Raw genomic sequence first — 19,433 nt, forward strand, 5'->3', positions numbered from 1 at the left:
CCATTGCATGTTCGTAACTGATTTGCAGATTGCTCTGATAATGATAAATCAAAATCACTGGCACTACCTAGTGATCAGCACGTCATTACAAAACAAAAATGTGTTTTGGGCAGGACAGTTATTCATTTACTTCTTCATTCCCCATTTTACTAAAACACCTGCCCTAAGTTGTTTCAGCAGCCATCTACTCATTTCTTGTTTCTAAATCAAATGGCCATACATCTATGATCTTATGTTCAGAGTACTATTCACATATTGGGTCAGCACTGAATTAAGTATGCTATCAGAATGGAAGGGTAGATAACATATGGGAACCACCTTATAATTTAAATATTATTTGTTGTTATTTATGATAAACCTCACTATAAAATCTAAAAATATTGTAGCAGTATACAAATCAAAAATATAAGTATCCAAGGAGCAGTACCTCAAAAAGATGGCGTCCATCATTAAGGATTCCCACCACCCAGGGCATGAACTCTTCTTAGTGTTACCATCGGGAATGAGGTACAGAAGCCTGAAGGCACACACTCAGTGATTCAGGAACAGCTTCTTCCTCTCTGCCATTCAATTTCTGAATGGACATTGAACCAATGAACACCACCTCATTACTTTTTTAACGTTCTGTTTCTGAAATACTTATTTTAATTTAACAATTTAATATACATACAGATACTTACTGTCATTCAGTTTTATTTCTATATTTATCATGCATTGCATTGTACTGCTACCACAAAGCCAACAAGTTTCATGATATATGCCAGTCATATTAAATCTGATTGTGATTCATATTGAATGTTTCTGCTTCATATATAACTGCCCATCTCTCTCTCTCTCTCCCTCTCTCTCTCTCTCTCTCTCTCTGTCTCTGTCTCTCTGTCTCTCTATGGTGCCATCCAAAATAGTTACTTTTGTATTTTTAATGGATCAACTATTTTTCAACTATTTTGTATAACATTAAACCATAGATTTTGCTGTCTTTACACCAATAGTCATTCAATTTAAATGGATTATTAGCAGCAATAAAATAGCACCAATTCGGGAACCTCAGTTTATTTATCACTCAACTTTTAAGTTTGTAACTGTCTGTTTCATGCCAGCCAAATGGAAAACTGCTCTCATAGAAGAATTAAGCTGCATGCTAATTTTACAATGCTTGCTACAGACTTCTTGCTGCAGTAACACTGCTGTTATTACTGAAATTTTGTTTTGTTGCATCATTTTGCCTTTCACGGTGCGTGACACTTTTAGTCACGTATCGCACTTGTAGATGACGCCAGGGGGACTTGGGTACTCAGTAGGCTAATGTGCCTGAAATGCTTCATAATTTTAAACAGATAAAATCTCGCTCTGCTTCTTCTTGACCTAACTAAGGCTGTTGTCATAAAAAAAATTAAATCCTCTCACCGTGTCTTATTAAATTTAAATTGACAAATCTTTGGGGAGAAAAGGAAAGACAGTTTAGTTTTCGAAAATATTCACTCTGAGGTAAGATGTGAGTTTGATGGGTTGCTGACAGAGATTGATTGTTGATGTCTGCGATGCTGAGAAGCTTTCTGATTTTGATTAAAGGCAGCAATGTATTTAACATATATCATTAACATATTTGGGAGTAGTTCTGGAGCAACTAAATTTTTAAACTAGCCAGAAATTGTCTGTTGAAAAAATTGCAGCTGAAAATCTGTCATATTTGTCACCTAGACTAATCCATGCAGTGTTTGGCACTGTGGTTAATTTGAAAGAACTGGTGCAATATATTTTTATCGATTACTTGGATTTCAATTTATACATCATAATGGACACTGGGTGGTAGAGAAAAGTATCAATTATATTCATTTGCCCATGGAAGTTAGGCAAATCCAACTCCAGCATATATGAAATTAACTTAAGCATTTCTAAGTGACAGCAGGACACTCACTGTGCAAAATTGTCTTTAATTGTCTCAAATTGAGACAAAATTAAACTCCTTCAGATCACCAAGGTAGTTGGTGTACAAGGTGAAAATGTACTTACATTTGTCAAGTGAGTTATATGCTATTGAGATTACTGCTTACACATTCAGCCATATACAGAGCCGTGAAGGAAGCCATCAGGAAAATCTCCATTTGTAAGAGCTCTAGAAAACAACCCCATTGTCTAAGTCTCTTCCCAGTCTTACAGTTTTAGTTTTTCCATTATTTATCTATATTTTCCTTCAAATTACAATAGTTGAGCAATCCCCTGGATAAATGCTTTGTCTTGATCTCTCACTTCACTTCATGACTAAGTCCTGGTCTGGATCTATCTCAAAATTGCTTTGATAAGGTTTGCTTAATGGGAAAAGGTCCTGTTTTTCAGTATCATTCATCTTAAAGAGTATAAAGTCCATATGTGTAATCTGTGATGCGCAGTTATCTCTGGTGCCATCTAAGAACCCATTTTTGGGGCTTACATATGCTTCAACATTGTCATAAAATACTGCAGCTGTTTTTACACATCTGCTAGTAACACCCCGTCTAGCTCACCAATGTTGCCTCTAGCAGCTTATACAGTATTGGTTTTTGGATGAGTACATATTTCTTCCAACTAAATACTGGAAAAACTATAAAGTTTGTCTTCAGTCCCAGTCACAACCTCCATTTACCAGCCATAGACCCTATCTTTCTCCTTAGCCATTATATGAAACTGAAAAGGTTGTCCTCAAACCTGTTGGCATTTTTGACCCAGAACTCCTTACCATAAATCTGCACTGTATCTAACATTGCCTGTATATCTCTTTAACATTGTCCATTACTAACTAGTTAAAATATTTTCTCTCGTAACACCCTCTGTGAGTTTTAACCACTCTGCTTCTCTGAAACTTTCTGAAACAAAGTACTTGTTTAGACCTGCATCTTTGACTAAGCTTTAGGTCTTCTGCTAATTGATAACAGATGCTTATGTAATCTCCATTTTTATGAATTAAATTCCTTTGTTTCACTACATTAAAGGAACTTGTTGGTGATATTACATGAGCATTGTTAAGCATTCCTCTTTTAACATATATGGAAAATGACTGTAGAAACTCAGCCTGGGAAATGTTAGTGTGTAAAGTCACAACCTCCTTTTCCACAGAAGCTCAAGCTGCCAATGTTCTGCCTCATTGCAGCCCCCAACTGTGACATTGTATGGTTCTGTTGCATTTTGCAAATGTGGTGTTAGAAATTTTGTAGACTAATTTTTCTTGCAACTCTTGGCGGATTGTTAACTGTTAATATGCATTGGCTCTGAGATTACACACTGTGAAAGTTACCATATGAATGTCACTTATTCATGCAGATTTATTTTCTTTTATAATAAAGACAAAATTACATTAGTACCCCGTCAATAGAGGAATTTTATACTAACTGTTCTGTTTATCGCCTAATACTCATACTGCACAATTCCATGAAACTTTTCTTATAACTCCAAGTGCATCAGGTGCTGAAGGAGTTATTTAATTACCTGCATATGAGAAAAAACAATATTCTGATGTAAAATAATAAATAAGTTAAAATTGCATGGTTAGTGATTGGTGGCAGTTTTGCAATTACTGCAATGAAATCTTAGGTAAATGACAGTTATTGTTTGCAACTCATAAACACAATAAATTCTACAGATGGTGGAAATCCGAAGCAACACACAAAAAAATGCTGGAGGAACTCAGCAGGTCAGGCAGCAACTGTTTTTTGTGACATCTGATTGTTTGCAACTGTCCTTTGTGACATCTGGTTGGATGGTTCATACTTAAAACATTTCTTTATTCTATATCTCCATAGTAATGATCTGTGGATAATTATTCTCAATATCACATGTAGATGTACATCAAAACTTGGGAATAATTATAAAGCATGAAATTTATAGCAGGCCAACATAAATTCCAAGAGGAAAGTTCAAGTAGATTATAATCAGTCAGCTATTATGAATAATCAGGTCCCTGGGATCGTTATTGCAGGCAGGAGATTTTTCCCATTTCTCTTTTATAATGTGGGGTTGTTGAGAACATACTTTTGACAGCAAGTATCAAATAGAACTATAGCAGCTAAGATACTTCCTGTTGCTGCTACACACACAAATCATTGCAAGCTTATTGAACACCTGGAGATCATTATCACAAAACAATGCATCTTTTTGTCTAAAAATGTAGAGAATACTGAAATAAAAACAGAACACTCTAGACACTCAGAAGACCAGACAGCATCTGTGGAGAGAGAAAAGACCTTCCACTGACCTCTTCTCTCTCCATAGGTGCTAGCTGACTTCTAAGCACTTCCACCGTTCTTAATTCTAATCTCTCTTTTCAAACTTCTGCAGTATTTTGTGAAAGACCATAAATAGAAGTGGTGAGCACTACTGGAATGCTTTTACCTGAATTATATAAGTAATAATCCAAGTTATTTGAACAGCATCCTTTGTAGACTCTCCCTTATGAATATGTACCCAATGATGCTGATAAAATTATTCTACTTTGTTTCACTTTAATTTTGTCAACAGTGACTGTCTCAACCAGTTCATTCTGTAGGCGATATTTATTATTCCTCTGCCAATTCCAACAAATTACTTAAACCTGCAATTTCATTTTGAGGGGGTGTCTGGTGACAATTAGATCCTGCTCCTGATTCACCTTTCATGGTTTATGAAAACGCTGGAACGCTGATCAGTATTTTTTAATCATTTCTTAATATCTCTCAGTAGTCATTTAAAGTTGTATATATCTGTAGCTATGCTTTTACTGCAGGTAATAGGGTGTAAATTTATTTGCATCTATTTTAGTGATACTTCAAGACAAGGACCAAGGATCAAACTCTGCAGTGTGTTGTCTGCACTGCTGATCGCCTGGCTTGTATATTTCTGTACATTAGAGACCTAGTCAACCTCCACTGCCAAAAAAAAGGCTTATGTGGTAAGCAGTGATATTTTCACAAGATTTGTCAGTGTAACTCCATCCTTTCAGGTTAGGGGGATGGGGCCGGGGAAGTGAATTATAGTACAAATGCCGCCGTAAAATACAATCACTATTATCTGTAGGGAAGTAGTGGAATAGAGCAAATAGAATGTAATGCAAGTTTAATTGCTGATGGATTTTAGTTCAACTCTCCGTGTAATGATAGAACAGAAACTAACCTTTTCTAGTGTGTAAAGAATGATTTAAACATGCATGTCTTTTTAAATCTGCTGGGTCCCTACAGTGGACTTAATTTCATGTTGTTTGTAGGAGCTGAAGTTGTTGATTTTAAAGTACCATTTTGCACTTCATTCTTTTTTTTTCTTTTCTGGGATAGGGGCAAAAGCAGCATTTGAAAACACTAATTGCCTGTCTCTAATTGTCCTTGAAAAAGGGGTGATGAGCCACTTTCTTTCACGTCTGCTTTCTGTCCGTTGAAGGTTTTCTTTCCCCAACATAATGAGTGGCCAATCTGTTATATGCCCCGTGTGAAGATACACTGAGTAATACATAAGCACATTTCTACACCAAAAAATTAGGTACTGTAGTTGGTTGCATTAATTAATTGAATTCAGGCACCAGTGGTTAATAGCAATATTAGCACACTTTAAAGATTTTTTTTCCAGCCCTTTTCGTCACTGGAGAATGTTTATGGAAGGAAAAGTTGTTCTAAATGAAGATGTTAACCTTTGTTTGCAATGGCATTTGTTATTAAGAAATATGCTGCTGCATATCCTTACATGCATTATTTTGTTTAGAAATGATGAAGTATTATTAACCACTGGAGCCCAAAACGTCAGTTCTATTCTTTTCCATAGATTCTGCCTGGCATGCTGAGTTCCTCCAGCATTTTGTGTGCCTTACTCTGGATTTCCAGCATCTGTGCAATCTCTTGTATTTATTCATTTGTCACTGCTAAGAATCCCTCATGTGTTGATGGCTTGGGAAAGGGAGTGGAGATGGAGAGCCATAAATGTAACTACTTATGTTGTCTTCCTGCCATTTACCTTAACATTTCAATTTCTTTCATAACAGATGTTGTTGGAGGAACTTTGTTGTTTGTTTCCCAAATACATTGATTTGCTCTTAACTTTAGGTCAGGGGTTTTAGGAGGATAAATAATTTAAGGCATTTGAACTTTTGCATTTGCTTAAATGACATAAACCTGGGATGTTTTATCCAAGATGTTTAAATGTATGAAAAATCCCTTGGGAAGGGAAAAAGGAAAATTGTAAATACAGTGAAAAACTCTCCTGTTAACAGTGGAGTGGATCCAGACTTAGCTTGGATATTCCACAAAGATACAAGACACTATTCAAGTTTTAGCTCCCGGCACCTTTCATCACCAAAAATGTTTCTCCTTTACACGTCAGATGCTAATTAGCAAATATCTAATTAGGAATAGAAGATTAATCGCTCTTGGGAGCAGTGAGTCTTTGAGCTCCGGTGGCTGTACCAGTGTGTGTGTGTGTGTGTGTGTGTGTGTGTGTGTGTGTGTGTGTGTGTGTGTGTGTGTGTGTGTGTGTGTGTGTGTGTGTGCGCGCGCGCGCGCGTGTGTGTGTGCGTGTGCACGAGAAAATGAGAAAGGGAGGGAGATTGACTTTCTCACACTGTCACAGGAGCACTGAATGGTCGTCAGGAGGCAACACATACACACATCTATCTCTTTCTGTGGGCGCAGAGTCGATACAGTGTGTTGAGTTGGGATGTTTTTTTTTGACATCGCGAAATCAGGTTGATTTGGCGGTGAAGGCAGAGTGGGGAAAGAGAGCGTCAGATCAATCGTTGCTGTACTTATGCCCCGTCTTTCTGCCTGTGAGTGAGTGTGTGTCTATGTAGCTGGGGTGGGAGCGACCCGGAGGCACGCTTGCCAGCACATGTCTGCCAGGACATTGGGGAAAGGGGAGGGGTGAGGGAGATCCGCTGAATGTACACCTGTCTGGCTTTGCCGCCAGTTGTCATGGAATCACTGGTGTTGGCACCAGCAGCTGCAGGTTTCTGAGAAGAGCGCTCGAACACAACCGGGCTCCCGAGCCTTCATTTCAATCTGCTTCTCAAGTTATTCCTCGGACTTAGTTATTTCTTCCCTGCAGTGTCGATGCTAACTCCTACTCTCGTACCCTCTCTCCCTCCTCCTGTTCCAGAGATGAAAGAGAAGCCGAGACAGGGCTAGCCACCTCTCTGACGTTTGGCTCTCTCTGGAAGACCCCCCTCCTCCCCCCTGCTCTGGCATTTGGACTATCTTTTATTTTTTCTTCTCCCTCCTTTTCTTCTGTGTTTATTTTCCTCTTTCACTTCCCGCTTCCTCGCCGAGTGTTGCTTCCGTGAGTTGCAGCCTTCCTCTGCCCCTGTCGTCATGTCCCAGCGGCGAGTAAACTCCGGGATCGCCCTGCGGGCTCGGCGGTCTCGCTAGCGTCGGAGCTCGCCTCTCGCTGGCCGGAGCTCGGCGGCTCTTCGCTCCCCCCCCCTTTTCGCATCTTTCTCCCTCCCTTTTCCTTCTCTCTCTCTCTCTCTCTCTCTCCCTCTCTCTCTCTCTCTCCCCCCTCTCTCTTTCTCTCTCTCTCTCTCTCTCATTTTCCTCCTCCCCTCTCTCGCACACAATTGTCCTTTCCCTCTCCTTCAATTGATTCCCCTCTCTGTATTCTATTCCCCCCACTCTCTTATTCTCTTCGCTATTATATACCCCTATATTATAATTGTCCTTTCCCTTTCCTCCCTCTCTCTCTTTACTTCGTTCCCTCCCTCGCCCTCTCTGATTTCCTTCCCTCCCTCTTTCATTTCGTTCGTTCCTTCCTCCCTTCCCACCCCACCGCACCTCCCTCTGCCCAGCTGCGATCTGAAGGAACCAGTTCCAATACCGCACTCGCTTCTTAACCTGCCGCGGCCGCGACAATCCGCTTCAGCAGCCGGGCGAGAGCTGACAACCCGCCCGCCGTTCCTTCCCCCACTTCCAGCGTCACCTTCATTACCATCGCGGTCTGCTTTGGGGTCGGAGGGTGAGCGGAGCCCCGGGGCCACTCTGGTGCAGATCCCCGGACATGCTGCTCTCCAGCACGGCCAAGCCCAAGAAGTTCCCGACTGAGCCAGGTAGGTGCGAGCTGCGAACATCATCCATCCATCCATCAATCCATGGACCATCCATCAATCTATTAGAGATCCATTCACTCGCACAGGCTGCAGGGCAAACTGTTGGCTATTACGGTATTCCGGGGATGGTAGCCGTGGGTTATTTGGGGAAGTGTTGCTTACCTTAAAGCAAATTAATATCCTTACCGGAACAATGGCGTGTTTAATGGATATCAAAGTCTCAGGGTATTGTATCAATTTCGAATAAAATCACCAGAGTTCGAGGAGAATGATACATTTTTATTCCTCCTCTGAAAAGTTGAATAAGAAACCCTGGCACTTTCTCATCCTTAACTTGCTATTGTGTCGCTCGTATTCTATTTAAGTCAGAGCCGAATATTTGCCGAATGTTGCCTGTATCCCAGTTCCGGACCATGGCAGGAGGGGAGTTTGCCGATTGACTACAGTTTACTCATGTTACTAAGCATAATTTAACTCTTTCTTGCCGTTTTATGTTGTTTGTTCCTTCTTTCTTTAATAAACCCTTAAAATTGCAGTAGTTCATCCAACAACGAAATGTGGTTTTATTGTAAGCTCCGCTCCCCCTCCTTTCCTGGCAGGTGATGTACGTGTTGAGACTATTTGCCGATGTGGAATTGTATCAGATAATTCTGCGTTTGTTCCGCGTTATGCGTGGAAATGCAATCACTATTAGTAATTTTAAGTCATGTTGTTCAGTGCTGTTGTTGTCCATGCTATTCTCTCTCAACCCAGGCTAGGTTTTAGTGTCTAATTTCAGTTTTCAGGATTTGATTTTCCAATTACCTGGTAAGAACACTAAGGTAGCGGTTTATAAATGGCTCTGTGTCGTTTTTTCCACATCAAGAGGCAGCTTCAGACCACACAGGTGTTTAAAGAAACGTTTAATGAAAAGAAAAAAAATATGTTCCTTTGGTAAGGAGGCAGTTCATTCTAAAATATTTGAAAAGAAAATCGTCAAATATTTCCCAGCAGGTATTCAGTTCGCTAAAGTTCTTCAATTATTTTATTTGATTTGAATAGGTTTTTTGTGGGGTTTGCTGGCTTCTTTGTTTAATAGGTCCACGTTTTCTCATTGCAGATTTTAAATCTCTCTGTTGCCAAATGAGGTAAGGTTAAATTTGGAAGAAGGAATCTGTTGCAGAAGTGACACATTAGATAAGGAGAGTTACCCTATATGGTTCTGTAAACCACCCAAAATGCTAAATCTCCTTGGTAACTTTAAATAGAGCAATGTCATTTGGTCTGCATAAAACCTACTGATATTTCAATACAGAAAACACCTAATTTCCTCAAACTGATCAACACAACCAGGCTAATTATGAATCTAGATTTACAATGGTCTCAATTGCAAATCTACAAGATTTCCACAAAGTTTGCTTATTTAAAAACATACATTATGATGCTTTTGACTCAAGTCTGTCATTGCAAAACCTCAATGAACAGGAAGGTCAGTGGTTTCAGTCTTTTCTTACTTGAAGACAAAGATTAACTTGAGTGAGTTCACAATATTTAGTGGTAACAAACATGTCAGAAGTGAAGGTATCTCTTTCTCTTTCGCAGAAGTAGAAAAGGGTCATTAAAAAAATCTCTGACAATATGTTACTGTTTATATGTAGGAAGAATATTTTGATCTGTTATTTTTGTGAACAATTCTATTTAAAAACATTTTGCATGTATATTTATCACATCTCTGTAAATCATCTGGAAAGCATCTCAGTAAGTTGTCAAGTATGTGTTTCATAACATAATCTTTCAAATATTTTTCTTGAGAAACACATGGCAGCTTCAAAACAAATCAATCTTAATGAATATAGCAATTTCTAATTTTACAGTGACATGCTTCAAACTGCAAATGTTATATTGCTTTTGACAAAGTCTCCACTCTGCCTTTATCCACCACCAGCTTAGAGTGGAAATGTTCCCAATATGAAGAATCTAGATAACTTGCAGTTCCCCTATAGTTCTATTCATACATTCAAACAGAAGTTTTGATACGTGTTTTACTGAGAAAGTAGCTGACAGATCAGTAAATTGTACCAGCTTATATTACATCCTTGGAAATACTGGCTACAGTGGTCCATTGATGAAATAGCTGTACATGCAGCTACTATGATGTTGGTGGAGAAGTGCTTCTATGGCAGATGGTTTGGTAAAGAAACAATTGTGTGAATGGGGATTGATACGTTTTTGATCTTTTTCCTCAACCACAAAATAAAGTTCACTTTCCAGTTACCCCCTTGATATTGTCTGTACTGGCAGTGAAATTCATTTTAAGATCCATTATGTCCTACCACAGTTTTCAAGTATCTATAGCGCTGGTAGCTGGATCTAGGAGTGTATTGATAGATGTAATCCTGTATATAATTTTGAGTGTTTGTGGGGGGTGCGTTCTCATCACCTTTCCAGGTCTGTGTCTTTGTTTTCCTTTCCCAGCTGCCGACAAACTAAATCTCCTTATTGATGGTGTACAAGTGCTTAATTCACATGGATTACATTTGTCCACTGTTTAACAGCGGTGGTTATCAATTTTACATCAGCATCTCAAAGATGTTTGTGTTCGTGCAATGATTTTCAAAGATTTTCAGTGTTTTGTTTTAAGGTGTGTTTCTTACTCTGATGTATCTTTGCTTTTTCCTTACTCATATTTGCTGAAATTCTTGTTTATCCTTTTGTTATTCATTCACGGAATGTGTCTGTCACTGTAAGACCAACATTTATTATTTTTCATGTCCTTGAACAGAGTTGCTTGCTGCGCCACTTCAGTCTGCAATTAAGAGTCAATCACAAAAAATGCAGGGCTGGAGTCACATACAGGCCACACCAAACAAGCAGTACAGATTTCCATCTTAAAAGCGGATTAGAGAAGCAGATGGGTTTTTGCAACAATTTGCTCGTTGCATGGCCTTTATGTTATTGAAGTCCAACAACACACTGGCTGTTCTATTATATCCAACACTATCCATTTATTCTTCTATCTTTTCATGCTGTATATATGTTAATGTAATTTTAAATCACTTCCAGCTAAAGTTACACAATGACTACCAATCTCACTATCAGTTAAAATGAGACAGTGTAGATTTACGCTATGCTGTCCTTGTAATAGGTGCAAACCTTGTAATATTAAAATATTGAACAATATAGAGTTAAATTTTCCAACAGAGGCATTAGATTTTCTTTGGACACTTTAAAATATGGATTTGTATGGAACTATAGCTCAAATCGTGTCAGGGCTGACAAATCTTGTCTCTGGGATACAATTTATTTTGTTAATTTGAGTGCAAAAATACTTTTGCCTCAATTTACATCCAAAACATGAGTTGTAGTGAAAGCAGAGCTGAAAACTGTCCATAGCTTTCCACATGACAGTTTTGGTGAAGCTCAGACTTGTGAATAAATGTATACGCTATGGGATCTGAAAACACAACAAGTTGATTTCCAAAGCACACACACAAAATGCTGGAGGAACTCAGTAGGTCAGGCAGCATCCATGAAAAATAGTAAACTGTTGACTATTTGAGCAGAGACCATTCTTCACATGTTGATTTCCATCTGTGAAATTCAGTCTGTGTACGTTCTACAGTCATCCCAGTATTACCTTTGCACTTATGTTTTCTTTTAACCATTTTCTTCCCATCTCGCTTGAAAATGCCACCAGCAACCCAAGGATTGTAAAATTAGTAGTATGTATTTTGAGAATGCAGACATTGCGAAATGAAAATCAGTCAACAAAAAGTTCAACATTCTTCACCAGGAGCACAGTAAATGGAAATGTAGATAGCTATGACATAGGAACCTGTAAAGAGCACTGAAATAGAATTTGATATATTGACTCACCATGTCCGTCCGGCCTTGAAGATTCTCAAGGAAAAATCTTTCCAAGAGCTGAATGGGCGAGCTACCAAAAAAAAAATAACCTGCAGAGTTTGGAAATCTCAAGTAAATCCAGAAATTGCTGGAAGACAGTCATTGACCTGAAACATTCCTATTTCTTTTGCATAGATGCCTGACTTTTTTTGAGTGTTTCCAGCAGTTTCTGTTTTTATTGCACCCACTTGTTACCCAGGCAGAGCTAGCTTGATATGATTTTTATTTTCCTAGTCATGATCCTGCTTGCCACAATAGAAGGATAGCCTTTTCAGTAAGGTGCCAGATGTCTGCTGGTGTCTGTGAAACTATGTTGCATGCCCAAATGGCGAAGGTGCAGAAGGATACAGGACTGATAACCACTGACATCCCATCTTAACAGCCGGGGAACTGCAACTCAAATAATTAAGCGGGTACAGAAGGAAGCTGATGTCAAAGTTGGAAACAATTAAATGACTTAATTGTCATGAAAACTCATTTGGTTTCATCCTTCAGGGATGAAAATCTGTTGTTCTTCCCCAGTCTGGCCTGTATGTGACCACCAGGTTTTCAAAGGGCAATTAATGACAGACATTAAGTATTAGAATTGCTGGTGGCATCCACATTCCATGAGTGTATAAAGGTAACTGCTGTTTCCAGATAAAATAGAGTAGCAATCAGGAAGTGGAAGGAAATAAGAAAACTTCTGTCCTAAGTGCCCCATATTGTTTCATCTACAACCTCTCAGGTTATAGATTCATTAAACTAGCTGTTGTAAATGAGCCTTGTCATTTGCGTTATGCATGTGGAATGCAAAATAGTTATACAACAAAAGATCACAAGAAAAAATTATATATGCATGGGACCCAAGGGACGGTCCCTGAGAGGGCAGAAACAGTCACTGAATCTATAAGAAGAGCAATTACACCATTGATGCAGCAGAGAACACGATTGATGATACTGTGAATGGGTACGCAAGTATGGCCCGAGATAAAATTCAAAGTAAATCTATTATCAAAGTATATTTATGTCACCATATGCTACCCTGAGATTCGTTTTCTTGCAGGCATTCACAGTAGAACAGAAAGATAAAATGGAATCAATGAGAAGCTATACGCAAAGGCTTGCAAACCTCCAAATTGCAAAAGAAGACGATCTATGCAAATACAATAAAAAAAATCAATTAATTAACAACTAAACAAACAGATAAGCAAATAAATAAATAAATAGATAGATAGACAAATAAATAAAAACTGAAAACATGAGTTGCAGAGTCCTTGAAAGTGAGTTCATAGTTTGTGGAATCACTTCAGGGTTGAGGGGAGTGAAGTTATTCATGCCAGTTTAGGGGCCTGATGGTTGAAGAATGATAACCGTAATAAAGAAAACAGATCAGCAAAGAAAGAAAAAATGGTCATGGTTGGAGGAGGAATATTGAGAGAAAGGAAAATTATTGAGGGATAGGGCATAGATAGCACAAAAAAAGGCAGAACAAGTGGAACTTGATGTTAAAGGTTACCATGGAATCTCTTGAAGTGATATTATAAATGGGTGTCAGTGAAAATCCATATCAGTAGGAATTCAAATATTAACAAGATGAATATTGCGAAAAGCAATTCGAAGTGGTGAGAATAATTATCTGAACAGTTGGATCAAAATGAGGCTTCAGTCCCAGGTTGGAATTGTGACTTTTCGTCTGCTTCTGCAGATACTCGGCTGGAAAAATCCATGGGCAGAAATGAAAGTTTCACTGCACCTATAAACAAAGTTGCTCCTATGCTGCTGCCAGTGGTGTGAAATTGGCTCCCAGTACCAGCAGCCTCAGCATATTGCAGAACTGCTTCTGCTGAGGATAATCCTGTAATATGGATGCTCCAGCTTACATTCAAATAGTAAAACATCCCTAGGCTGTTTCAGAGGAGCAGTATCAGGCAAATTTTGACACTGAGTCGCATAAGGAGATTAGAGGTGGTGACCAAAGGCTTGAACAATGAACTGGGTTCAGGGAGCCATCATAAAAGAGGAGTGGGAGGCAAGAGTGGGGCAGGAAGGGAATTCAGAAGCGGAGGGCCTTGCCAGCTGAAAGGTTGGCTGCTATTGATAGAGCGAATGGAAATTGGAAGGAATTACTTGAGTTAATATCTTGAGGTTCCCTGCTAGCAAGAATGAAATATAATTTGGAAAGCAGCTGATACGTATAGGCTATGCAATGCAGTAATAATTGCATTAATGAAAACAGCTGTAGTAGAGTTTTAGCTGATTCTTGAGAAACTGAATTCAAGAGCTACCAATAAATTATTAAATATTTTCAGTACACTTTCAGCAATTTAGGGAAAAAAATGTACATCTTACACCAATTTGCTGTGAAAATATATTGAGTGCAAAATATTGCTATCTCCCCATAGGCAAATTCCCATTAAATAACTGGCATTTTGAAATCATAAACCATTTTGTGTTTGCACTCGTTTTATTCATTCCTGCTAACTGTATAACTTTTTAGATGTTTACCTCTGTTAAATAATTAATATTTTTTGTCAAGCTGCGCAATTTGTTGCAAACTCATTCAAAGATCTCTGTAATTTTTTTCCTTTTTTGACATACACATTATAAAACGATACTGAATAGGTACGATTCCGAGACAACCTCTGTGCTCTCTCAACAAGTATCCAAATCCTATTTTGATAAAATCACTCATTTTTTTTAACCTTTAAGTTTTCTGCCATCCCCTGAAGAGCGTGGCGATACATTTAAGTGCCATATTATTGAGAGTTCTGCATTGAATTTGTAACCTGGTTTAAGATTCGTATAAACTGAAATTAGTTTTCATAGGTTGATTTGACTGGCAACAGAGTCAAAAAAACTAAACTCCTGAATATCTATGGCATCCTCTTCACCATGAGGGTAAAAACTGAATAACGTACATTTAATTTCAATTATGATTAATAACTGTGTTTGATTTTTTTTATTAAGTAAATTAAAATGCATACTAAATGGACATTCAGTCTTCCAAATTGTACCTCCCTGTATGAGAATGTGTGTCTGTGGGTGGGCAATATATAGTATAAGGCACATTCTAGCATGGAAATACTGCTGAATAATTTTGTATTTCAGAATTGAGTCGCATCAAAATTTAGTTTAATCTATGTATTCTGCGATGAGTAATGTTAGTGAGAATATTGTTCTTGCAAACAAAAAACAAGTACAATTGGTTAGAAGGGATATCAGAGACAATCTGATTTGTGTGCATTCTGAACAGGATACCTCTCCATTAAACTTCAAAGTAGCAAGTAACAAGCCTTTGTTTTTGCTTTTGTCATTGTGCTTATTTAACAACGACCCACAAGCTGGGGATTATAAAATGATATTGCTGAGATTGCTTATTGCTAGCAAATACTTGTAGTTGGTGTAAATGGAGAGAGTTTTAAAACTGAGTGCTGAAGTGGATGCATCTAGGGATTTTTTTTTCTGTTCTGAGATACAGTGCATTTCCCTCTAAAGAAGATTGCAAAGATACAGCACGGACAGACAGTTAAAGTAAGGCGAATACTATATCCTGGGCTTCGTCAGTTAACCCAGGCAATGGCTTCCTCTTAAATGAATACCAAATCAAATTATGAAAACAATTTTGAAAATTAATAAAAATCAACGACCCAGCAGCTGAAAGGATTTTGCCACAATGTCCATTATGGAATTATCAAATCAGTTTGGTTTCACTCATGAACTACTCTAGATCTACAAAACATCTCAGCACAGCTCTTTTAAGTTTCCAGTGGATTCAACAATGATCTTGGGCACTTATCTGTGAGATTGTTAAAAGGAATTGCTCCTTTTTATTCTCTTTTGTTGATTACAAAGTAGCTTGGGCTAGAAGGGTTACATTAAAGACATTTCATAATAGATTTGTATCAGAAGCATTAATTATCAGGAGGGAACCTCTGTAGTATAGCACTTAGCGTGACATTATTACAGTTTGTGGTGTTCCAGAATTTGGAGTTTCATTCCAGCGCCGTTCTGTAAGGAAACTCCATGGAATGCCTGGGTTTTCTCCGTCAGCTCTGGTTTCTTCCCACAGTGCAAAGTCATATCGATTCGGTTAATTGGTCATTCTGAATTGTCCTGTGATTAGGTTAGAGACAATTGGGGTTATTGACGGCTGCTGGGGCAGCATGGCTCCAAGGGACGATGGGTCTACTTCACACTGTATCACTAAATAAATGAATAACACACCAGCAGCATTTGATGATAAACTGTCATTCAGTCAACTCCGCATTTGGTGTTATGCTTAATAAAAATACACACCTTCCCACTTTTTCTTGTGTTTTGCCGACCCAAGCATTTGCTATTTTATGGCTTTCCATTAACCTCCATCAGATACAAGTTTGCAATTAGTCCGAAAATAATCTTCCTTTGCATGCCTGTTCAGATACCTTCTTTCCAGTAATTTATGCTGTAACCTTTAGTCTGGAACTTGGAACTTAATTTGTATGAAGGCCATCCTCAAAAAAACTCTGACCTTTTCTCATTCCCACTGTATCTCGCAGTTCCTGAAACGAGAAAAACGATGATCTTGCTCTATCTAAATGCTGCTTATCTGCTTGCCACCAGGAGGAGCTAAGAGAATGGTCCTGTGATCACTCTTCTTTCCAAGTTTCCTTCCCTGATCACATTAACACGGCAGAGTCGGTGATGGAGATTGCTTGCTGCTCAATGTCATTACGTTGCTGCACTGATGTGCTTCCCTGTCCAAAATGAATACTTAACTAATTGATTCCAAAATACCACTTAAAGCAAAAATGATCTTGGAGCAACAAGCTGTTATGCAACAATAATTTTGCTGATGATTACTTTGTTGACTTGTTTTGTGGCTTCTGACAACTAATCATTCAAATTATGCAATGCAAAACAGGCTGGCAAAATAGATGTTCTGTCATCAGAACTGAGGAAAAAAATCAAATGCCACATAAATGTGGGATTGATTGAATGCAAAAAAAAGCAACAAATCTTCTGACACTAATACCGCTGACATTGACTCTTTGTAAACAGCTCTGCATAATAGCTATACTGTCTTTTAATTTAACCCATTCCTTGCTGAATAAACTTTTGGCACAGCTTACAAAGAAATCAGGACATGAACCTGTCAGTACCTTATACAGTGTACTGTCACAAGGACTCAATCATTCCTCCTGGTTTCAGATTAGGTTAAACTCATCAAATAGGCCAGAGCGCTGCACAGCCTTGACTTGTCCCTGGTTTCTGATTTTGCCTCTTTTTTTGTGCCTACTTGATTTCTGTTTGCGAGCTCCAACTTTCTTTGCAGTAAGTATTTTAAGGTGTTTAAGAACAGTCTCTGAAACAATGCATGGCCTTGCCAAACTTCTACCTCAGTTTTTTTGATGTTGAAGCTCAGTTTTACACTATTGCACTATGTTACATGTTTCTGTGCAATTCAGGCAGTATTTTTCATGCAGCTCCTATCACTAACTGTGTTAAAGGCACAATTATCCAACTTCAGAATTGCAGCAGGTTATCCTACTTTTAAATGTCTGTTCTGCAAAGTTTGCACAGCAGATAATTTTTTTTTTGGCAACAGCATGTGCAACCGTGTTGCCAGATAAAGAAACAAGGGTCACCGATTTTCTACAAAAATGATAGAAAGCTAGACATGGAGCTGTCATGTTGCAGCATTTGTGTTCATATGTTTCATTTCTGCTCTTGCCGAGGGCTGGATAATTACTTCCCTCCCTTTCTCACAGGGAAGGAGGGAAAAATGTTGAGGTGCTATTTAGCACATGTCGAGAGCTGGTAGCCTCCCTGCCTTTGCTTCCAAATGAAACTGAGTAGCAGTGGGAGTTGAGGGGTGAAAATAGAAACTGAATGAAATGAATGTGAAAATCAAAAGGCATCTATTCTGTTTGATGTAAGAACTGATCATTCAACTTGGACTTGACAGTTTTCTTAGCCTTCATGCAATTAGCATATTTTTTTGAAATCTTTAGTATATTACAGAAAAGCATTGCACAAAAAAATGCAGTACGTGCCACTGTTCCTTGAATTAATTTTGCAAAATAGAGAATAAGATTATATGCCCGTTTAATGTTTTGATTTTACACAAGAAAATGTTTTCATTCATCTTAACGGCGAGTTGTGCTTAAATTTCAAGTCATTTATGAGGAGACTAGGATCTTAGATTTTTGTTTATTGATTAAATCTACGCTGTGCATTCGGAGGACATTTTTTAAACTGTCGCCGCCCCCTACTGGTATCGCAGTTGGCATTTAAGACAGGATTATCTTCTGGCAGTGAGGAGAGATTGTGTGAGGAAGATACTGGTCACCAGCGAGGACCACATTAAAGCAGATATGTCCCAACAAAGGCGTACCGAACCCTTTGTAAAATTTCATGACATCAGACTGGGAGAGCTGCTTCTTTTCTGCATAAGTATCATCTGTTCTTTAAATTTGGAAGCAGAAATGTAATAAACAATGTATCACACTCCAAAAAATTACTAGATTAAATTAATTAAGTATTAGCTAAGAATATGATTTTGCTAACTTTGTGGTAGCTTAACTATTCAAGCATACAAACCGTCTTCAGGTTAAAAACATACGTCCTCTGGAGACCCCCTCGTATGAAGGAGTTCCCATAATTTATTAAGTTCAAAAGCACAGCATATGTACCTACATTGATTTGTACAAACAGCAGAACAAGTCTCTCTCCACTTTTATTAATTGTTCTTTCTTATCAGTGTTATGTGCATTCATGCCATTCATAACAATACTGTGGAGGTATAGTCACTATATTGAGTGAATTTGTGTATTTTCCAACTTAATGACAGCATCGACTTATGGACATCTGTAAAAATGGAACATTTTCATTACCCAGGGACAGCCTGTGCACTTAATTCCAAGGATATATTGCCAAATGTAGATAATTAAGTAATTTTATTTTTAATCATAAAAGTAGAATAGGCAATCTGGAAAGTAAAGCTCAAGAGTGAGAGATTTTGCAGCCACGTTGTGTAAATTGCTTTCTCTTACAACATTGTGGTTGCTGTTTTTTCCACAAGACAAAAGATAGGGACAGGAATGGGAGATAGAGAGAGAGGGGGGAGGGAGAAGCAAGAGAAAGTGGGCCAAGCAAATTAGCTACTAACACAATCTGCTTCTAGGAGGAAGCCATTTGGGTCTGCCTTGCCTCACAGTAAATGACCTTGGCTGAGGATGATGACAAAGTATCATCTAGCCGATCCTTGACAGGATGCCATTCCTTGGAAGTTGACAAATAGTTCACATTAAAACCAGGGCATTTAAGGAATCATCCCCATTGCAATTCATCAGTTCTGATTACAACACAAATGCCAACACCAGCTCAGAGCAGATTTCTCAAACAGTGCAAAAACTGTTGTTAGCAGAGAGAGGAAAAAAAAGAAACAACACGATGGCTGTCACAGAAATGTTCTATTGCACATTACCACCAGCCTTTGCAAAACACCAGTGGAAATATAATGCAAGAACATACCCTGGATGAGCGTGAACTGGAC

At 38.4% G+C, this 19,433-nt stretch overlaps 1 protein-coding gene across 7 annotated transcripts in view; it reads left to right on the top strand.

Moving 5' to 3' along the window:
- Positions 1-19,433, top strand: part of LOC134349198 (teneurin-2-like) — a 3,136,038-nt gene that overhangs the window by 2,536,798 nt on the left and 579,807 nt on the right. For 2 of the 7 annotated variants that reach the window (XM_063053174.1, XM_063053177.1), the window contains exon 1: positions 7,465-8,029. The exons of the other annotated variants lie outside the window; for them this stretch is intronic. In XM_063053174.1, coding sequence (XP_062909244.1) covers positions 7,981-8,029 — 49 coding nt within the window. In that variant the 5' untranslated portion in view covers positions 7,465-7,980. Of the gene's footprint in view, positions 1-7,464; positions 8,030-19,433 lie in introns of those variants that run through there. 7 annotated transcript variants of the gene reach the window in all.

The sequence above is a fragment of the Mobula hypostoma genome, chromosome 7, assembly GCF_963921235.1.
Source record: "Mobula hypostoma chromosome 7, sMobHyp1.1, whole genome shotgun sequence".
NCBI classification, from domain to species: domain Eukaryota; kingdom Metazoa; phylum Chordata; class Chondrichthyes; order Myliobatiformes; family Myliobatidae; genus Mobula; species Mobula hypostoma.